The 17,469-nt window shown below is 39.9% G+C and overlaps 2 protein-coding genes across 8 annotated transcripts in view; one reads left to right on the top strand and one right to left on the bottom strand.

Moving 5' to 3' along the window:
* Positions 1-13: 13 nt before the first annotated feature.
* On the bottom strand, positions 14-1,404 carry LOC143177828 (uncharacterized). Of its 2 annotated transcripts, XM_076376052.1 has the most exons (5): positions 1,272-1,404; positions 1,140-1,190; positions 920-1,054; positions 635-851; positions 14-565 (listed from the first exon to the last, which is right to left on the bottom strand). In XM_076376052.1, exons 1-5 carry the CDS (start codon positions 1,379-1,381, stop codon positions 17-19), a joined length of 1,062 nt encoding a protein of 353 aa, XP_076232167.1. In that variant the 5' UTR covers positions 1,382-1,404; the 3' UTR covers positions 14-16. The 2 variants fall into 2 exon arrangements, with proteins under 2 accessions (XP_076232167.1, XP_076232166.1); XM_076376051.1 differs by having other exon boundaries at positions 14-851.
* Positions 1,405-2,436: 1,032 nt separating this feature from the next.
* Positions 2,437-17,469, top strand: part of LOC143177829 (uncharacterized) — a 72,545-nt gene continuing 57,512 nt past the window's right edge. For 2 of the 6 annotated variants that reach the window (XM_076376057.1, XM_076376056.1), the window contains exon 1: positions 2,491-2,805. In XM_076376057.1, coding sequence (XP_076232172.1) covers positions 2,534-2,805 — 272 coding nt within the window. In that variant the 5' untranslated portion in view covers positions 2,491-2,533. Of the gene's footprint in view, positions 2,806-17,469 lie in introns of all 6 variants that reach the window. The other 4 variants (XM_076376053.1, XM_076376054.1, XM_076376055.1 and 1 more) reach the window with 4 other exon arrangements.

Here is a 17,469-nt window from a genome sequence, read left to right as displayed (position 1 = left end):
AGCATTGATTTATTTGCTATTTTTTCTTCTGTTTCGATGTTTTGGTAGCTTTTACACGATTACTGTTACCTTGTAAACGCTTCACTTTCAGTGGTAAGTACCTAATAGGTGTATTGTGTGCTTTAGTTGAATTCCGTTTCGTCTTTTGGTTCTTCTTTTCGTGAATACTAACGTATCTTGTAAATTGGTTAATGTTTGTATCAATTTCAACATCATCATAGTTACTTATAGAAATGAAATCTTCAGTCCTTCCATCTGTTTTGCTTGCGACACTATCGTCTACGGAAGCTACCGCTAAAGTTGGTGGAATAAATGCTCTTTCTTTACGTGAAGTCCTATACTTATATACATTTGTGGATAGTGTAAATTTAACTGGTTCAGAGTTCAACTCTGGCTCATTTGCAAAAGTTATTTTTTCTTCTTCATGTAGCATAGCCTCCTCTAATGGCTCACGGTCAGGGAATAATTGAAGAGAATGTTTTGGTAAAGGAATGTTCTCGTGAATGTCGTATGCTCTCTGGTACAATGGATGAAAATGATAATCTGGAGATTCCTTCACAATATTCTGAAATACAAAATTGCAAACGTAAAATACAATTACATTGATATCATCTACTGAATGTAGAAGTAATACCTTAAGAGCAAATGCAGCAGATGCAAAACCAATGGTATTTAATGTAAGTGTTTTCAAATTGAGGAGCAATAACAATGGTACTTTTTTATTTTGTGCCATGATAATAATATGTCTTATTAAAAGCTGCGGCTCAATATTCGAATCCATCAAGATGCAGCAGATTTCATTTCTCTCTAGAGATCTTGTAATAGCATTCAAACCCAAAATAACAGAATTCCTGAAAATACAAACATTAAAAAAGTATGTAATTAAAAGACTCAGTATTAATTTGTCAAAGATACATACATTGTTTTTGTGTCTGGTACAGTTTCTTCTTTCGAAAGTGCTTCTTTTTTAACTTGAGAACGTTCCTCCTTTTTCATATGCTTGAGCTGTGACCATGGTATTGAATGTATTGGACGTTTTATTGCTGGCAATAATCTGCAAGTATCAATTACAGAAAAGCTATCTAACTAATATTTATTATGCATATATTAATATTTATACTGCACCTTCTGTAACTTACTCTGTTAAAAGATTTTTTAAAGCTGTACATTCTTCTCCATTCACAATAGGCCTAATAAAAATTCATAAAAGGCATGTACTTTTTTTATAGTAGGAAATACTATTTTTGTATAAAGGTTATCATGCGTCATACCAGTAACCATCTTGTGGCTGTGCTAGAACATTCCGCAATCCTTTGGCCGATGCTTTCTTCGCCGATAAGCTGTGTCTTTGCTGTTGTTTAGTTAACACAGGTGTATTCATTATTAAAAAATACAGATCGTGTGCGATAATATAGGTTATGTTTCTCTATGAACGCATTGGCGATTGTCACATCTCGCCCTAGAGCGCTATAGTGACCATACGCACGCGCTCATTCAAATTATAATGGATTTAAAAAATTGCTTGTTTATTCATTTATTGATAATCTGAATTTTCAGAGCACTTGTTACAGCATAATAGTTTATTATATAATAATTTTGTAGGAGACTATTGCGTAATTATTGCAGAAAAATTGATTTTAATGGTCCTGGATCTTTGTAGTTTCAAAGTATTCAAAAAGTATTAGCCGCTAGATGGCGCTAGTAGTTTCTTTTGCAACATTAGTTCATAAATGGTACCGCTAGATGGTGCTGGCAGTACGGTTTCCGAAGGCGATTCAAATTCAAAATGCGCCGCCGCTAGATGGCTATAGTGTTTCAACGTCCAGTTTTGGCTAAATTATTCACACATCTCCGCATTAATTAAATAAACTTTTTTATTATAGTATAGTGCAAAATTTGTCATAATTATATAAGATTCCTCAGGTGCAAAGGAAGAAAAACCAGTTTATAATAATCAACAATTTTATTACGCTGTAGGTATTACGTAACAATGCTCACAAATTCTATGATAATTTTAGACCTCTTAAGTTGTATATTACATAACAAATAAATAATTTTTTACAGGTTTACAATCTTTGACAACTACAGAACACGCAATCCACTCTACAAGAACTCCAGTATCATCTGCATTAATCTAAAAACTCAGTGGTTCCTCATACATCGCATATCATACATCGAAAAACGTGATTTTTGAGTTACAGCTACAAATCAATTTGGTAAGTGTCCCTCTATTCATTATAAAAATTCAAAACTCAAAATCTCATAAACAGTTTCGGCAATCCCTGAAAATCACTTTCCCGAGTCATGCAATTTTCGAAGCGCAATGCGACCCCGTTTCCTCTTCTTCCCCCTTTCAAACCGAAGATCCTTTCGCGGTCAGCCGAGCCCTCACGATCCCAGCCGACGCGTCCGAGCCGACCGCGCAGCTCGGGCCAATCGCGCGCACGATCGCCCCGTTCCCGCCCTTCCCCCACCCCGTAGTTCGGTCACGTGCCGCGACGCCGAGCAGCGCTGCGGTAGTAGCAGCTGATCCATGGTGCGGTGTGGAGGTGTCGTGTCCGCGTCGCGATTCACAGTGCGTTCGGAGCGGTACGCGTACAGACGACGCGTTTCCTCGTCCCTCGGTGCTCGTTCTCGCGGCGATCCACGCTCCTCGCGACAAGTGACTGTCCCTGAGCGTGGCGCTCGACCGATTCCACCGCTGACACGTTGCGAAACAGTGAAAGGCGCGGAGGACGAACGAGGACAGGAGAGGAGAGGACGGAAGACAGGACAAGGGGAGACGCGTGCAACGCGAAAAACTGGGTGAGTTTTTCCATCCTCTCGCATTCCACGACGCGTGGCCCAGGAGATGACACGTGCTCGCGGGGGGATCGCTCGCGATCGCCGCGACGAGGCGCACACGTGAGACTCGCGTACCCTTTCGAGGTGACTGACACCTGATGCGTCAATGACCATACCACGCGTACGCCTCGCGTGCACGTTCGTCTCCTCTCTCCCGCGGGCACGGTTGACGTCGAGAGGGAATCGCTGAGGACAGCCTGGAGAGGAACAGGACGACGTGGAGCGTGTATTGTAACGGGGCTAAACGACGAGCGATCGTTATCGCGATTAGCGGCGAGCCGAACGGAGCGCAACGTGGATAGGTTATGTCACAGCTGTTGCCAGCATTTTTTTGTCGTGGGACTGGCGGGAGAGGCGGGTCTCATAGTCTCATCCCACGATAGACGTTCTCCTGATACGAATGTACACACGTACGCGTTTAACGGAACGTGTTTTAAGGCGCGACAGTGGTGCTCATTGCCGTTCTATCGCGCGAAATTCTTGTGATCGTTCAGTGTTTATTGTAAATGTATCGAATGGGCATTTGGTTCTCTTGTTGCACATCGTCGTGGTCTGACTGTTTTCTGAATGTTCATTCAATACCTTTTCAAGTTTCAAGATAGAGTGAGTTATAGTAGGGGTCTTATAAGGAAACAATATTGTATTCAGTTAATCTGACTTGAAAGTATGAATTTTTTAACACTCGGTTCTGTTTTTGTAAATCATTGTAGTCTAGCTGTTTTATGAATGGTAAAAAATGCATACCTTGTCTTTAAATTAACTGGTTACAATACTGTTTTGTTATAAGCTCCCTGCTGTATTTACTGTAGCTTGATAATTTTGGAGCAAACAAAATTTTTGTTATATGTTTTAGAGTGACCGATACTCGGGTCATCAGTGCATACGATAAAATTATTCGTTGTAAAACTTTGGTTTATTAAGGTTGCAATTATATTCAAAGGATAATCGTGGGAGGTGTAACAGAGATAATTGTGTTTAATAACAGAGAAATAGCAATTGTGTTGAATTGTTGATATTTTCACTCAGGTTATTAGTATCCCTTTCTTATATTTTTTTAGAATGCTTTCTATGCATTTCACGGATGACCTTTACCGCACTCAACGTGTTAGATATTTGTTAAAAATAGATTTCCAGTGATTATCTACTTCACTTGTACATAGCTGTATATAACACTTACTGAATAGCTAACGGTGGTTATATACTTCTGCGATCAACTGTATATTGCATAGCTCCTCGCGAGTTCCACGTTCAAGGTCACAGACTTCCGCGACGCTCTTAAGTCGAATGGAAAAAGTCGCGGTGTATTATTACGAGTGTGTTGCTATAGAATTGATAATGCATTAAAAAACATGTAAGATTAATTTTAAGTGCTATCAACTGTGTATGATTGTACAAATTAAGGATGCATTTTTAATGTTACGACAAGATATATTTCGAACTGATTGCATGTTCGTGCATAATATCGTCTCGTTAAAGAGCTTCCTCTTTGAGATGCTTGGCTTCTTGCGAGTTCTTTCGTAAAGGTCAGGAGTACATCGGAGCACTCCCATACAGGGCAGAACAAAATAGTAATTCTTTTGTTGGTGAACTTCGTTATTGAGTAACAATTCCAGATATCCTGGAAAAGATAAGACGAAGAGAAACTTTATGATTTAATAATAATTACAGTTCTATTTCCAGCTTTGTTGGTTAAAAATTCCTGGACATCTGCTTACTTTTGATAGAATTGTAATTGTAATTTAAGTTCAAGATAGAAGAACTTGCAGTGATTTTTAATTACTAATTACTGAACGTCTGGAAGATCCATTCTTCGAGTTACAACAGGAATTTTTCATTCCTTAGCATAGTGTAGACATGTACGAGCCCTTTACAATGAAATTGAGTCAGCTCAATTTTGTATTATTATTCAATAAAGGTCAAAACAATGTGTAATCGAATTTCTTTCAAAAATGGAGTTGACTCATTTTCTCAATACTCGACTCGTATCCTTGACACATATTCAAAATGATTGACAATCGACTTTTTCTCATAAAATACTCATAAATTTTCGCTAAAGGTATACTACACTTTGTTAGCCAAACGACTGCTATCAAATATAAACATGAACGATGCTAAAGGTACACAAGAACAGTCTATTCACCTGACACGGTGACATTTTGTACCGTGTTTCCATTGGACGCTCCATTCCCCATCGTGGAATAATTATTAACTCGAGCTTCGCTGTTTTCGATGCATATTAAAATATTAAGACGAGCGTCCCGACCGCGTTCCATATTCCTCGACGACAAAAATAGCATCTAGATGCATCCGCGTAAGACAGCGTTCGTTCCCTATCGTATGAATTATGGCGCATCACGCGACGTCAGCGAGAAAATCGTGCCATTGGAATTCAGTTAGCGTTTCTTACATCCACGACCAAAGAGGCTTCACGTTTACAGTTAAACGATCGCGCAACTTCATTGAGTCAACCTTTTAATTAATCCCCATTGAACGAGGATCGACTTTCCATTTAGGGAACGATCACGCTCAACCATCATCGCTGATCGTCAGCTCTCAACCAAATTTCAAACGTAGAAACGACATATTCAATATAGTAATTATATCTGATAAATAATAACGTCACCTGCAAATTATCTGCTATGAGTTATTTTTTAGATATAATTACTGTATTGAATCTCCAACTTCAATGTTTGAAATTTGATCGTTGCCTGACAATCGATACTGATGATTGAGCGTGACTGCCTCATCTTGATTTTCGTTGTTCTCTTTTGTTTTCAAGCGCCAGCATATATTTGAATTTCCCTGCGCAATGAAGTTTGCCACGATCCCATGGAAATATCAAAGCTATCGTTTCCTCTGGTATTGACGTTTTAACGATGACGTCATTCCAGAGAGGGCGCTTTTATTGGAACTAACCAGGCGGGCTTTGTTTATCCAAAAAGGTAATTCGAATATCTCAGTTCGATTATATTCCAGTCATGCTCTGAAAATGGGACTGTATCTCCTTTAGTCGAGAAATTTTGATATTTTTCGGGATTTCTGTACGAAAGTGCAGCTTCAGAAAACATAGTTGCCGCTGTGAAACTTCCTGGAATATTTTGGATCGCGTACGCGCGCGGTTCGTTTGAATTTCATTTTCACGGAACGACCAGGACCGAAACTTTCCTCCGTTCTGCAATAAACGAATTAGGTGACAACAATTGTCGCGTCGCGCGTTCATTGTTGCTCGCGGCGTAAACGGATTACGCGACAAGGGGGCGAAAGTGTCGCGCAATTTGCGATGGAATTTCTGGTGGGAAAGACCGAGGGAAAGACGAGGGCCAAATCCTTGGGCTCTGATCCTTTATTTCGAGACAACAGTCTTCCCACGTTTATGCGCGATTTAATAAGATTTGGAAGGATAAATTGGAGGATGTCGTTGCAGGGTGGTGGGATGTTTCCTCATCAAACTTTGTGAGAGATTATAGGCTTGGGCTCGTGTGGATAGATATGTGAAATATTTGAGACTTTTGCAAAGAGAGTTAACGAAGAAACTTGCAGAATTTATTGGATAAGATTGTAAGTATTCTACAGGGTGACTCAATAAAGATAACCATCTTGATTACCTTAAATTGTAAGAGTAATAGAAGAATATGTCTCCAGCGACTCCATCTACGAAGGAGTAGACACGATCATTTAAGAGATATATAATAAAAAATATAATGAAACATTTTTCTATTACTCCTAAAGTGTATTATCTTTTGATAATCAAGATGGTAATTCTTACTGGGACACCCTGTATAACCAAAGTTTAGGTCCACTTCATCTATAAAAAATTGTTACATTAGGCAGTCTCAATAGGGAGTCCCTTTTATAAAATTTTAAATCATTATTTTCTACACGTTTTCATAAATTCAAAAATTCTCTTCACTGTAATTTTTTACATGGATTCTGTCAAGGCAGATTTTCAGATAACTAATCAAAGAATCTTTCGACACTGACGTACTAATTTTAACGTTAATATTAAGAAAGTTATGTATACAAAAATGACCAATTGGGGGTCCAATTTTAGTTACTTTCCTTTGCTTTAATAATTCCAAGCTCAGTTACACAGTTGATGTTTTGTCGTACATTAGACAATTCTCAAATTATTCAGCGATATCCAGGTTACTGTAACGTAGTATTTAGTGGTGCCTAACACACGGATATCCGGTTGCTCGCGGCTGCAGCGAGTGCATTGCGTTATCCATAGCTCTCGGTGCACGCATAGTGCTAACGTTTCCGATATTCGAGCACGATACGCCACGTTATTCGTCGAGACCTGGCATAAATCACCTAGACGTACAGGATTTAGGATTCAGAGGACAATCGTGGTCGTATTCGACGTGCGTGTATCCTTGGGGAACGTGATCTCTCGAAAACGGATGCAATGATGATCCTTGACTCATTACTGAGACGATCGAAGGATCACATTGTCAAAGAATTCGCTCCTTTCTTTCCCTCTTAATCACAGTTATCAACAGACTGTGGATTTTTAAGCAATTTCTTATAAACCTTCATTTTTTATTTTTCATAGATTTAGAAATTTCTTATAACTCGAATAGTATTTGTATAAACACAGTTAACTTTTTGAAGCACGCAATTTTAGAAAAGAAAAAAACCCAGGTTGCAATGTTGAAATTTCATTCATTGAATTTTCATCATAATTCATTGAGTTAAGTAGGTTTATTTTAATTATTAGAGTGTTTCAAATAATTTTAATTTTTCAAGGTGGTATAAGAAAATCCTGCTATGCATATTTAGGTATTAAAGAAGAGGGGACTTTTTAATCCATCCATGCTTCAAAGAGTTAAAGAAATGAAACTTAAATAAGAATTTGCTTCGTCTTTTAAATACTGTACACAACTTGCACTCTAGTTTCCATCTTTTCTATATCTTTGAATATTCCATGCGTTCTGTAACTGATTCTGATACATTTCCAAGTTTCACAAACTCATGGAAATTCACAGTCTAGTTATCAATTACAAGCAGCAGCTACCGAAAAGATTACTATCACTGAAACTGTGTCACACTCAATTGCTCTCTGATAACATCGGAATGCTGTTGCATCGGTTACGTCAGGCTTGTTTACGTTCTGTCCGCAACGAAAAGGATCAAACGCAAGTCGGCACCGAAGTAACGCAAATCGAGCAGCATACCTGGTCGAAAACCTGTCGAGCACTTTCGCGAGGCGATTAATCGAGTGTGGAGCGCTGGACGGGTTTCGATGCATCGTGCAATTCAAGGCACGCAAGTACGGTCACGGCGGACTTGAATCGTGGTCGTAAAAGGGGATTGTAAAAATTGCTTTTTTTGCATGGTGCATGTGTGAAATTTCCTGTTTCCCCATGTCCTCTTCTGAGTTAACAAGTGCGAGGAAAAGCTGTAGAAGGTGCGGAGATTTCAGAGGCATTCGAGCCTGTGAAAACCTGTGGAACAGTAGAAACTTTGATTGTTGCAAAAAAGGAATTAATTATGTGCGCAATTATCGAGGTATTTAATTGGGTGCAACGTTTCTAAAGTCGCTTTAATGCTTTGGTATGTCGCAAATATTTACTGGAAATTCTATCGAGATAGACAGGACGATTTTAATTGAACATATTTAGGCTTCCATTCATTCTTTCTGTCGCTTCACAGTGCTTCTATGGAATGTAAATTAGTCTCATTATCAGTGGTAATTCTTCGGTTAGTAATTAATACACTGCAGATTCTTATGCAATTTCATATCTTCATAAACTCGATTAAAGAAACGAAACCAAATGAAAAATTGACCATCTATTAAATTTTATAATTTACACTTTACTTTACATATTTTCTATATCTTTGAATATTATATGAATCCTGTGATTTTTTACAGATTCCAAATTTGAATAAATGCGTAAAAATCAGAAGTCTAGTATTTTTAATATCATTCCTACTTTTGTCATTGCCCTCGTTGGTAACTAATTCTTTATTCTCGTTATTTATTCTCACTACCAAATAATAGCGTTTAACATTCCTTAACGAAGCACAATTTCACATTTAAGTATCGAGGTTTTACCATAACGAACAGAAAGGAAAATCGTTTCTGCGAATAATCCTTCACATGTTCCCCACGTTCTAATGCAGCTAAAGCGTTCGAACGAAAACGCGAGGTTTAGCGGCGTAATCGCGGAGGAATCTTCCCGCAATTTGCCTTCCCACGAGTATTCCACGCGCACGCGAGCCGAACGCGCGCGTTTACACGGCCCATTTTAATAATCGCGAGTCGACGATTCGTTAACTAGGTTAACAGCGGCTAACTTGTTCCACCACGGGATTGGGTTTCTTCCATGAAGCCGAGATCGTGTCCAATGCGTTCGATTATTCGTATCGAAATTTTCCTCTGCAGGAAAACGCTGGGGAGGTATCGGGAAATACACTGGAAAATGGAAATTCAATTAGGGGATTAGAGAGCACGAGAAAGGGAAAAGAAAGTCAATAGAACTGCTTAGACGCCTGGTCTTTATTAGCTATTTATTATCTTAATGGAAGTTAATAGAGCTGCTTGAGCACCTGTTTTCTATTAGCTATTAGTTATCGTTATTAATTAAGTTTCTTTTTCTTTTAATTTCTGTGGTGGGGATTGAAAAACTTAAGTAGATTGGAATTTGAAAATTTGGATACTTGGGAAGTTGAAAATTTGTAAATATTAACTTCTAGGAAATAAATTTCCTCATAAATTCGAAATTAAATAATTTGCAGAGTATTTATTACCTTTAGTATGTGCAATAAGTACGTCAAGCATCGTTTCACAGCATTGCCATGTTATAATTGCCCATTAGATTATCGTGTGGGGTTGGTAGGTGACGTGCATCAGCGTAAAGTTCGCGAGTACCTGGATGCGAGTAACTTCTCTGTAACTATGTGTATGGTATGTCAGAACGAAATGAGCTGCTTGTACGAGTGATTTCAATTCCAGCAGATAATCAGGACTAGCGATAATTTTAATTGAAATTTCGATAGTTCAATCGACGTATCACGGGACTGAAAAGGCAATTAAGATCGAAGTACTGATATATCGGCACCTGTAACGCAAATTCGTAATCGAACTCGGTTTTGCCACTCTGCGTTCGATCAGCTAAAACCAGGGTCTACCAAAGAAACTATGAAATCTATGGCAGTTTGATCGAACCATCGATAGTGTCATTAATCATGGGAAAAGTTGAGCGTAAGGTTTTTTATCTTAGGGTAATACTCCTACCTTTATAACTTACTATGACCACAATTCATCCTTCAATTGTCACTTTATGGCACACTTAGTTGAAATTTTAATAGTTAGCTTTCAGCTTTAAAGTGGGTCTACATTACACGTTATGTAACAAAGTTATGTAACTTTTTAGGAAACAGGAAGGAGAAATGTTATACATAAACTCTCCTTTAAAAGTGTTAGGACACTTTATAGATTACATCATATGTATTTGGGAAAAGTTCTAAAATCGTAATGAATTGCACTGAAAACGCCTAAAGCTTACATGAAATGTGTCTGACTTGTTCTACTACCGACGTATACTAGTATGGTAAAACACAGTAAAATCAGTAGAATATGTCTCAAGTCAGATATAGCAAAACCAGTGGAATAAGTCTCAAATCAGGTGTAGTAACCCCAGTAGAATAAGTTCCAAGTCAGACACAGGGAGATAAGTAGAATGAGGCTTAAGTCAGACACAGAGAAATGAGTAGAATAAGTTCCAAGCCAGACACAGCGAAATCTCTTATTTTATTATATAGAATCACCCCTTCAAATTTCTGATTATTAACTATTTATATTGCAAAATGGAAGTACATTGAAGATAGTAGGTATCCTAATACTTTTGGACAGGGCTCTATTTATTTTCTATTTCCTAAAAAGTTATGTAACCTTGTTGTACAATACGTAGCGTAGATCCACCTTTAGATTTTCAAATTCTGAACTTTTCAACCTATAAATTTTTAAGAAACCTAGAAACATGACTTTTATCAAGCATCTTCTCTCAAAAACTAGTCTCTCAATTTCGATATTTATCTTCTCTATGAACCATTCCTGTCCCACGAAAAGTCCCCTAGAAAGCCCTAAGGACAGTGCCTTTCGTGTGACCTCTCGCGGGGCACAAATAGCGGTACACATAATTCAGCAATCAAAGTGTCTCATAAACAATTCTCGAAGGGTCCACTCGTCGAAGCACAATGCCCGCGAAGCTCGAAACTTTTATTCCTCTCGCGCAACCCGCCGACGCGGAATTGTTCAGCAGAATAATGGACTTCCATAGACGCCGCGCTCCCTCCACGCGGAATAATGAAAACTGCAGGTGTATAATAAATACATGAAGAAAGAGCGTAGGAGGAAGGCGGCCAATAAAACGAGCGAACGATAAATCGGCTAAACGGCGGACGGGTCGCGTCGCGGGTGAAACGGAGCGAAATTCTGTACGCGTTGTCTCTGCACGCGATCTCTCGCGAACAGATCCACTAAAGTTGTCCCTTTCCCTCGAATATTCGAGATCGTGCCACGAGTCGATCGGTCGAGAACCTCGTCGCCCCGCGGATTAATCTCGCTCGTGGATTTTCATTCGAAAGCTTCGCTCGTCGGGAACAAACGAGCAAAGTGACTTTGTCTGTTTAACCGGGTACTTTGGAATATTGCATTTCGTGCCGCGGCGGGGGTGGCGAAGGAGGGGGTAACAGGCTGGCGAAATAGTGCATTATTAGCCCTTAAAATGCTTCGCTCGGGACGAGCGTCGAGCTGTCGTGCTTTGCGACGGAAATATCGCCAGTCAGTCGGGAGTTTTGTAATAAGCCGGTTTCCTCGGAGGGTCGGAGGCAGCGTTGCAAATTAAAAATCATTGGCTGGGCGAGGGGCGAGGGGAGGGATGGGGAAGGCGTGTTTTCCTTTGACTGATGCATCAGTGGCTTTAATTTATGTACCCTGACGCGAGATAGATAGGGTGGCTCATTAAAAAACGATATTCGCTGTCAGGGATGGGATGTACTGTTTCTCGACGTTATTTGAATATGCATTGTAGGTGGGTACAGTTTTTTTCTGGGAGCTCTTTTTTGTTTTGTGAATGGCACACGCGTTTGATCATGAGAACTGTTGTGTTTTCGTGGCTCTGTGAGGGAATGATCATGATGGATTGTCTCGTTGATTATCTCTGATATGTGATTCCATGGAAATGTTGCGCTGCTTGCGAGGGAATATGCAGTTTGTGGTGCAGCAGGGTTGCATCTGAAAATGGAGAGTGATATTACTTGTTTGGAAGCTCTTGTAGGTGGTCTGTAACTCATTAACAATTTCTTCAGACATATTGTATTAAAACCAGTGGAATAAATCGCAAGTTAGACGTAGTGAAACCAGTAGAATAAGTCACGAGTCAGACACAGTACAAGCAGCAGAATAAGTGCCAAGTCCGATACGGAGGGATAAGTAGAATGAGATTAAGGCAGACACAGAGAAGCGAGTAGAATAGAATTCAAGTCAGATACAAGGAAATCAGTAGAATAAGATCCAAGCCAGACACAACAAAACCTCGTCTTATTTTAGTATGTAGAATCACTCTTAAAATTTCTGATTATTAACGATTTATATGGAAGTTCATTAAAGATAGTAGGTGTCGAAATATTTTTGAATGGGAGTGTACTTACAGATCCCTCGCTGGGAACATCAACATCCCAAAAATAATACCTACGTGACTTCCGCTGTTTTGGTTCACAATCACAGATACAAATCAGCCTCCTATACGTACACTACCATGCATAAATATTTGGATACTTTTACATTATTCAAAGTGCATAATATAGGTACACTTTTATACTTACACTAATTCATATAAATGAAGTGTGAAGGTGTCGGTCCATCACACTTCTAATTGATTCTTTTTAATTCGAATCCCCAGGAGTTACAAAACTGACATTATCATTAATACAGCATTGTAAATTAATTGCATAGTATCTAATTATATAAAAATTACTACTTCACTAAAATATCAAATTTCTTTTCCGTCTTACTTTCCTTACTATTTCCTCTATTAATACTATACTAATGAAAATAAATTGCTGCATAATGAGTCTCATGTAATTAACACTTATTTACCTCTTTCCCTAACCAAGAGCCCCTAAGTGGCAGGAATCAGGAAGAAACACCTTAGTTCGTACCTGCGTCCCCAATTTTCCACCACGAGGCCATTTATTAAAAGCATAAAGCACCCATACTAAGTTTTACTGAAATCGCTATATTTCATCGTCGACTGTACTCAAGGACGCTCAATTTCGCCCGCAGAAGTTTCTTTCCACAAGGTGTAGGAGCCTTCCGCCTTGTGACTCATCGCTGGTCGCGACACGTTCGCGAAGCTCCTTTGTCTTTCCGCAGGCATATTTACCGAGCTCGCCTCGGTGGCCAGCAGCCGCTTGAATAATAGCTCAAACAACGCCTCCGACGGATTATCACGCGCGAGATAATCCGTGAATAGGTGCACAGAGGCCCGCGGGAAGACGTGGACGCGGGGGCGGACGTGATCCTCGAGCGGGCAGCGGACGAGGACGGGAAACGGGGTAATTGGAGCGCGGTCCCTTTTCGGGGAATCTGCACGACGGGTGCCCGTTTTAACTCGGTTTGCTCGTTTGTTCATCGGGGACGTTCCATCGGAACGCGGAAGCGCGAGGAATTCGGGGACGAGCTGGAGTTCCCAGGTATGTTTCGCGAGCTGCGCGGCTGGGATCACAGACCGTCGTTCTGCAGGGAGATCGTGTCACCCTGCTCGTGTTTTACTTTTTGGCTTTTTGGGATTCGATGCTTTGGGACTTTGTCACCGCCAGGATCAATCGCTTTAATCTGGTAACCTGTTGTACAATTGGGTATTTGGGAATGGTCGGGGATGAATTGAGTTACTCTGCTTTTAGTGGCTAGATTTTTTTTGAATGCCTCGTGAAAAGTCGTGAACTAAATTCTTTAGATTTAGCGTGAGTGTTAGTTGATGGCTGAGTGGAGAGGAAGGAGAATTGTAGATAATTACTGAAACACGACTTTCCTGTGATCCTTAATTAGAAGAAACAGTATGCTCTGTTTATTGTTATTCTGGAAGTAGATTCATTAAAACTTAATTTGTGAAAATCTGATTTAGATAAGTAGTTATTACTATAGAATCGTGATGCTTTGAAGGGATTTAAAAAATTTGGTATTTTATAATGTATATTTTGCTCTTAAAATTATTTTCCGTTTTTCGAATGGAAAGCAATATTTCAGTAAAACTAATGGCACAGTAATTCGTGATCGATGAGAAAGTGCATTGGCCTGAAGATATGAGCATACTGAGCACGTGGTGGGTACGAGAGTGCCACTTGGGAACTGCATCGAGTTTCGCGACTTCCAGGCCGGAAATGGTCTTCTGATTCGAACGTCCAGTCGTGGGACTCGATGTTTTCCTGTCGTTGCACACTCCCTGCCTGCGAGCTGCTCGATTTGCTTCCATTCAGCTGCACTACCCTTCTATATGTTGCGGCTACTGAATATCGTGTCGCAATTAGAATGTCGCAAAACTTTGAATAGTGTTTCTTTTAGGCCTTAGCTGTATATAATTTTGAAGATCCCTGAGAAATTGATCGCTAATAGTGTAATAGCATCAGATAATTTGTGAAGATATTAAATTCAAACGTTGAAACAAGTTCGAGGAACTTTTTAGGAGCCAAAGTATCATACAGAATGTTTCCATTAAAATTTTATAGCTTTTAACTGCTCTGGTGGAATATTTTTTCAAACTTTATTAGGGGAACTTCTATCAATACACTTTAGGAATGATAATTGATAACTAAGCTGCGGATGTTTATGCAAATTTCTATTTTTATATACAAGATTAGATACATAGTAACGACTTGAAATTCAAACATATTTATCCCAACTATTTCTATATTTTTCCATATGATATAGACTCTGTACTTTTTGGTACATTACAATTTTCCATAAATGCATAAAAATTCGCAAGATATTTATGACACTAGTTGCCAAGTGACACACAAAAGTATGTGACTTAATTGAAGAGTTACTGGGACTCTAAACAAAGCTATCTGTCAGTAGATAAAAAAATCCACCAATAAATATATATAATCCTTGAATTTGGCAGGACCTCAAAGAGCAATTGAGGTCTAAAATTGTTTTCGTTAAATGCAAAGGTCCATTCAGACAATCATCTACCGCAGCAAGAGTCACAAAACTCGCAACTCGGCAATATTCCCCTAAAGTAAGTACACTTGAACATCGAGTACTTCCACAAGCACCTCTCCGACAATGTACGTAAAATTTCCCTTCAGTTTTCGTCGATTCGTTCCTTCGAATAAATACCCCAGCTCGAAGTATATCCCTTGAAGCAAATATGCCAAAGCATCGAATAGCTCCACAAACATTTCTTTGACAGTTCATATGAAATCCTGCCCCAGGTACCTGGTTTTTCAAAACAGTTTCCACGCCGCAGCTCGAGAAAATCGCAGAACAGTTTCGCAACTTGCCCCAGCGTCCCTCGAATCGGCGTAACCAGCCGAATCCCAGCTGTTCCCCCTCGGTGGAGACGTTCAACTTGGAATTTCCGAAAGTACACGGCGACAAAGTGGCTGGAGGCTCACGGTTCTGCAACACGCCTCGCGCCAACATCGACCCTGTTCGCGGCAGAGACCTGGGGAAAGAACGGCGCCGTGTTCGCACGCTGCCACCAGTTTTCCCTCCTCTTCCCGTCGTTTCTCTATTCGCGAGCCGTGCTCCCGCTCCCAACGACGATGTTTCGCTTTTACGTTCCCCCAACAACGAGGAGTTGCACTCTCGTCCCTTGTTCGCCGCGTTTCCTGCTCTTCGACGATCGTTCCTGCCTCCCTTCCGCGAACTTCGACGTCTTCCTTCCCTTCGCCTCGCGAGTGCAGCGTTCGCGAGGGGATCTCGCGAAGCGCCAGCCTCGGTTTTTAACGAGCTTTCGTGCCGTGATGGAACTTCGAAAAAGTTGGCCGGTGATGTATGGTTTTGGCGTTGATGGTCGATGGTTTTGTTGACTGCTTGACTGCTAGGTAGCGCTGTGATTGGAATACGGTGGTGTGTTTGATGGATATTTTAGTTCAGTTGTTTCTGTAAGTCTTGTGTGACAGATAATTGGTAGTTCAGTTTTTGGTGCAATTTGAAGTTTGAAAGTTTGATTATTTGGAGATTTAGGCACTTTGAGATGTAGACATTAAAAAAATTCTTGAATTTGGAATTTGTAAGTTTGAGATATTGTATATTTGTATATTTGAAATTTTGAGGTTTCCTAAATTTGAAGGTTTTTGTATTTGAAAGTTTCTGGCCTGAAAATTTGAAAGTTTGAATATTTGAATTTTTGAATTTTTGAATTTTTGAATTTTTGAATTTTTGAATTTTTGAATCTTTGAATCTTTGAATCTTTGAATATTTAAATATTTCAAAATTTCTGATCACAAAACCTTCACAATTCAAATATTTCAAAATATTCGAAGGTTGCTACATAACTGCAAGTTGGTCACTATTCTATCGATCCAACAGCTAAATAATCACACTTTCGTCTACATAGCAGTACAATGCAAAATTTTCCCGGGAAAATAAGCATCCGTTCTATTTTTATTTCGTTTCAAATGAACAATGGAACGTCGTCCAACGAGTCGTCGCAAAAGCTGCAGAAGAGAAACACTGTTGGCAATAGCTTGACAAATTATTGAAACGTGTCGAAAGGTCTTCAATTCAGTTTTCCGAGAGAAAGTATTCTATTGGGGCGGGAATATCGCGATGAAGGTGAAACACGCGAGCAGAGGTAAAGGCTGGAGAGGAAAAATAACAGGGGAATGGGGAGAACAAAGCTGAAGCTTGGGAGTTCTCGTATTTTCTGTGTATTTTTATCGACCCCTGCCTTTCGCCCACCTCGATGCTTCTAGCGCAGACAAGTGGACAAGGAACTGGGAGTCAAAGTGTTCCGTGTAAAAATGAAATTTTTCATAGCCTGTAGAACTTTAAATAGGAAGGGTACATTGCCCCATGCAAATTAGTCCATACTTCGTTTCTTGATACCAGTCTTGGACTTCTTGAATCCTCACTCTGTATCATAGACTGGTATTTTATTGTAATCTCCTTCCTACCTCTGCCAAAAATATAAATTATATCTCGCAAACTTCACTTAAGTCATAAATCCAATTCCTCAAGAATTTAACTTAACTGTTCTGGCTCGTAGCCATAGATGTAACTCTTGGAGTTAGCTCCAAGATAGAATTTGTAAAGATCCAGTTTACGATCTAGCTACACGGCACTATCAAATCGCAAAGACCAATTTTGCTACTCTTCAACAGAGGACGTTTATCCCACGTGGATCCATAGAGGATCCACGTTCCATAGAATGTTCTCTGTCGACAAGGAAAATAAAGACCAGCGCTTCGCGTGCACGTCTCCCGAGACACGAGAGCATCCCCAAAAAGCGTTGGATCGCGTCCAATTTTCGGTCCAGCGTATCCCGATCCCCTTTGTCCCGCACAATGGAGTAGCCGCTTTGTGCGCGACACACCGCGTAATTTTTCGGCCACCTATTAGCCGAGCTCGACGACGAAATAATTTACATCGAGGATCGTGGACGTTTCCAG

Source organism: Calliopsis andreniformis, chromosome 4 (assembly GCF_051401765.1).
Source record: "Calliopsis andreniformis isolate RMS-2024a chromosome 4, iyCalAndr_principal, whole genome shotgun sequence".
Classification (NCBI taxonomy): Eukaryota; Metazoa; Arthropoda; class Insecta; order Hymenoptera; family Andrenidae; genus Calliopsis; species Calliopsis andreniformis.
This window is presented reverse-complemented; position numbering and strand designations above follow the sequence as displayed.

Bases quoted from the DNA above. Each gene is read 5' to 3' on its own strand.
- LOC143177828 (XM_076376051.1), bottom strand. From the start codon at position 1,381: ATGAATACACCTGTGTTAACTAAACAACAGCAAAGACACAGCTTATCG. The intron at 1,191-1,271 runs GTATGACGCATG...AATTTTTATTAG, and splicing joins CAGCCACAAGATGGTTACTG to GCCTATTGTGAATGGAGAAG. The intron at 852-919 runs GTATGTATCTTT...TTGTATTTTCAG, and splicing joins GTACCAGACACAAAAACAAT to GAATTCTGTTATTTTGGGTT.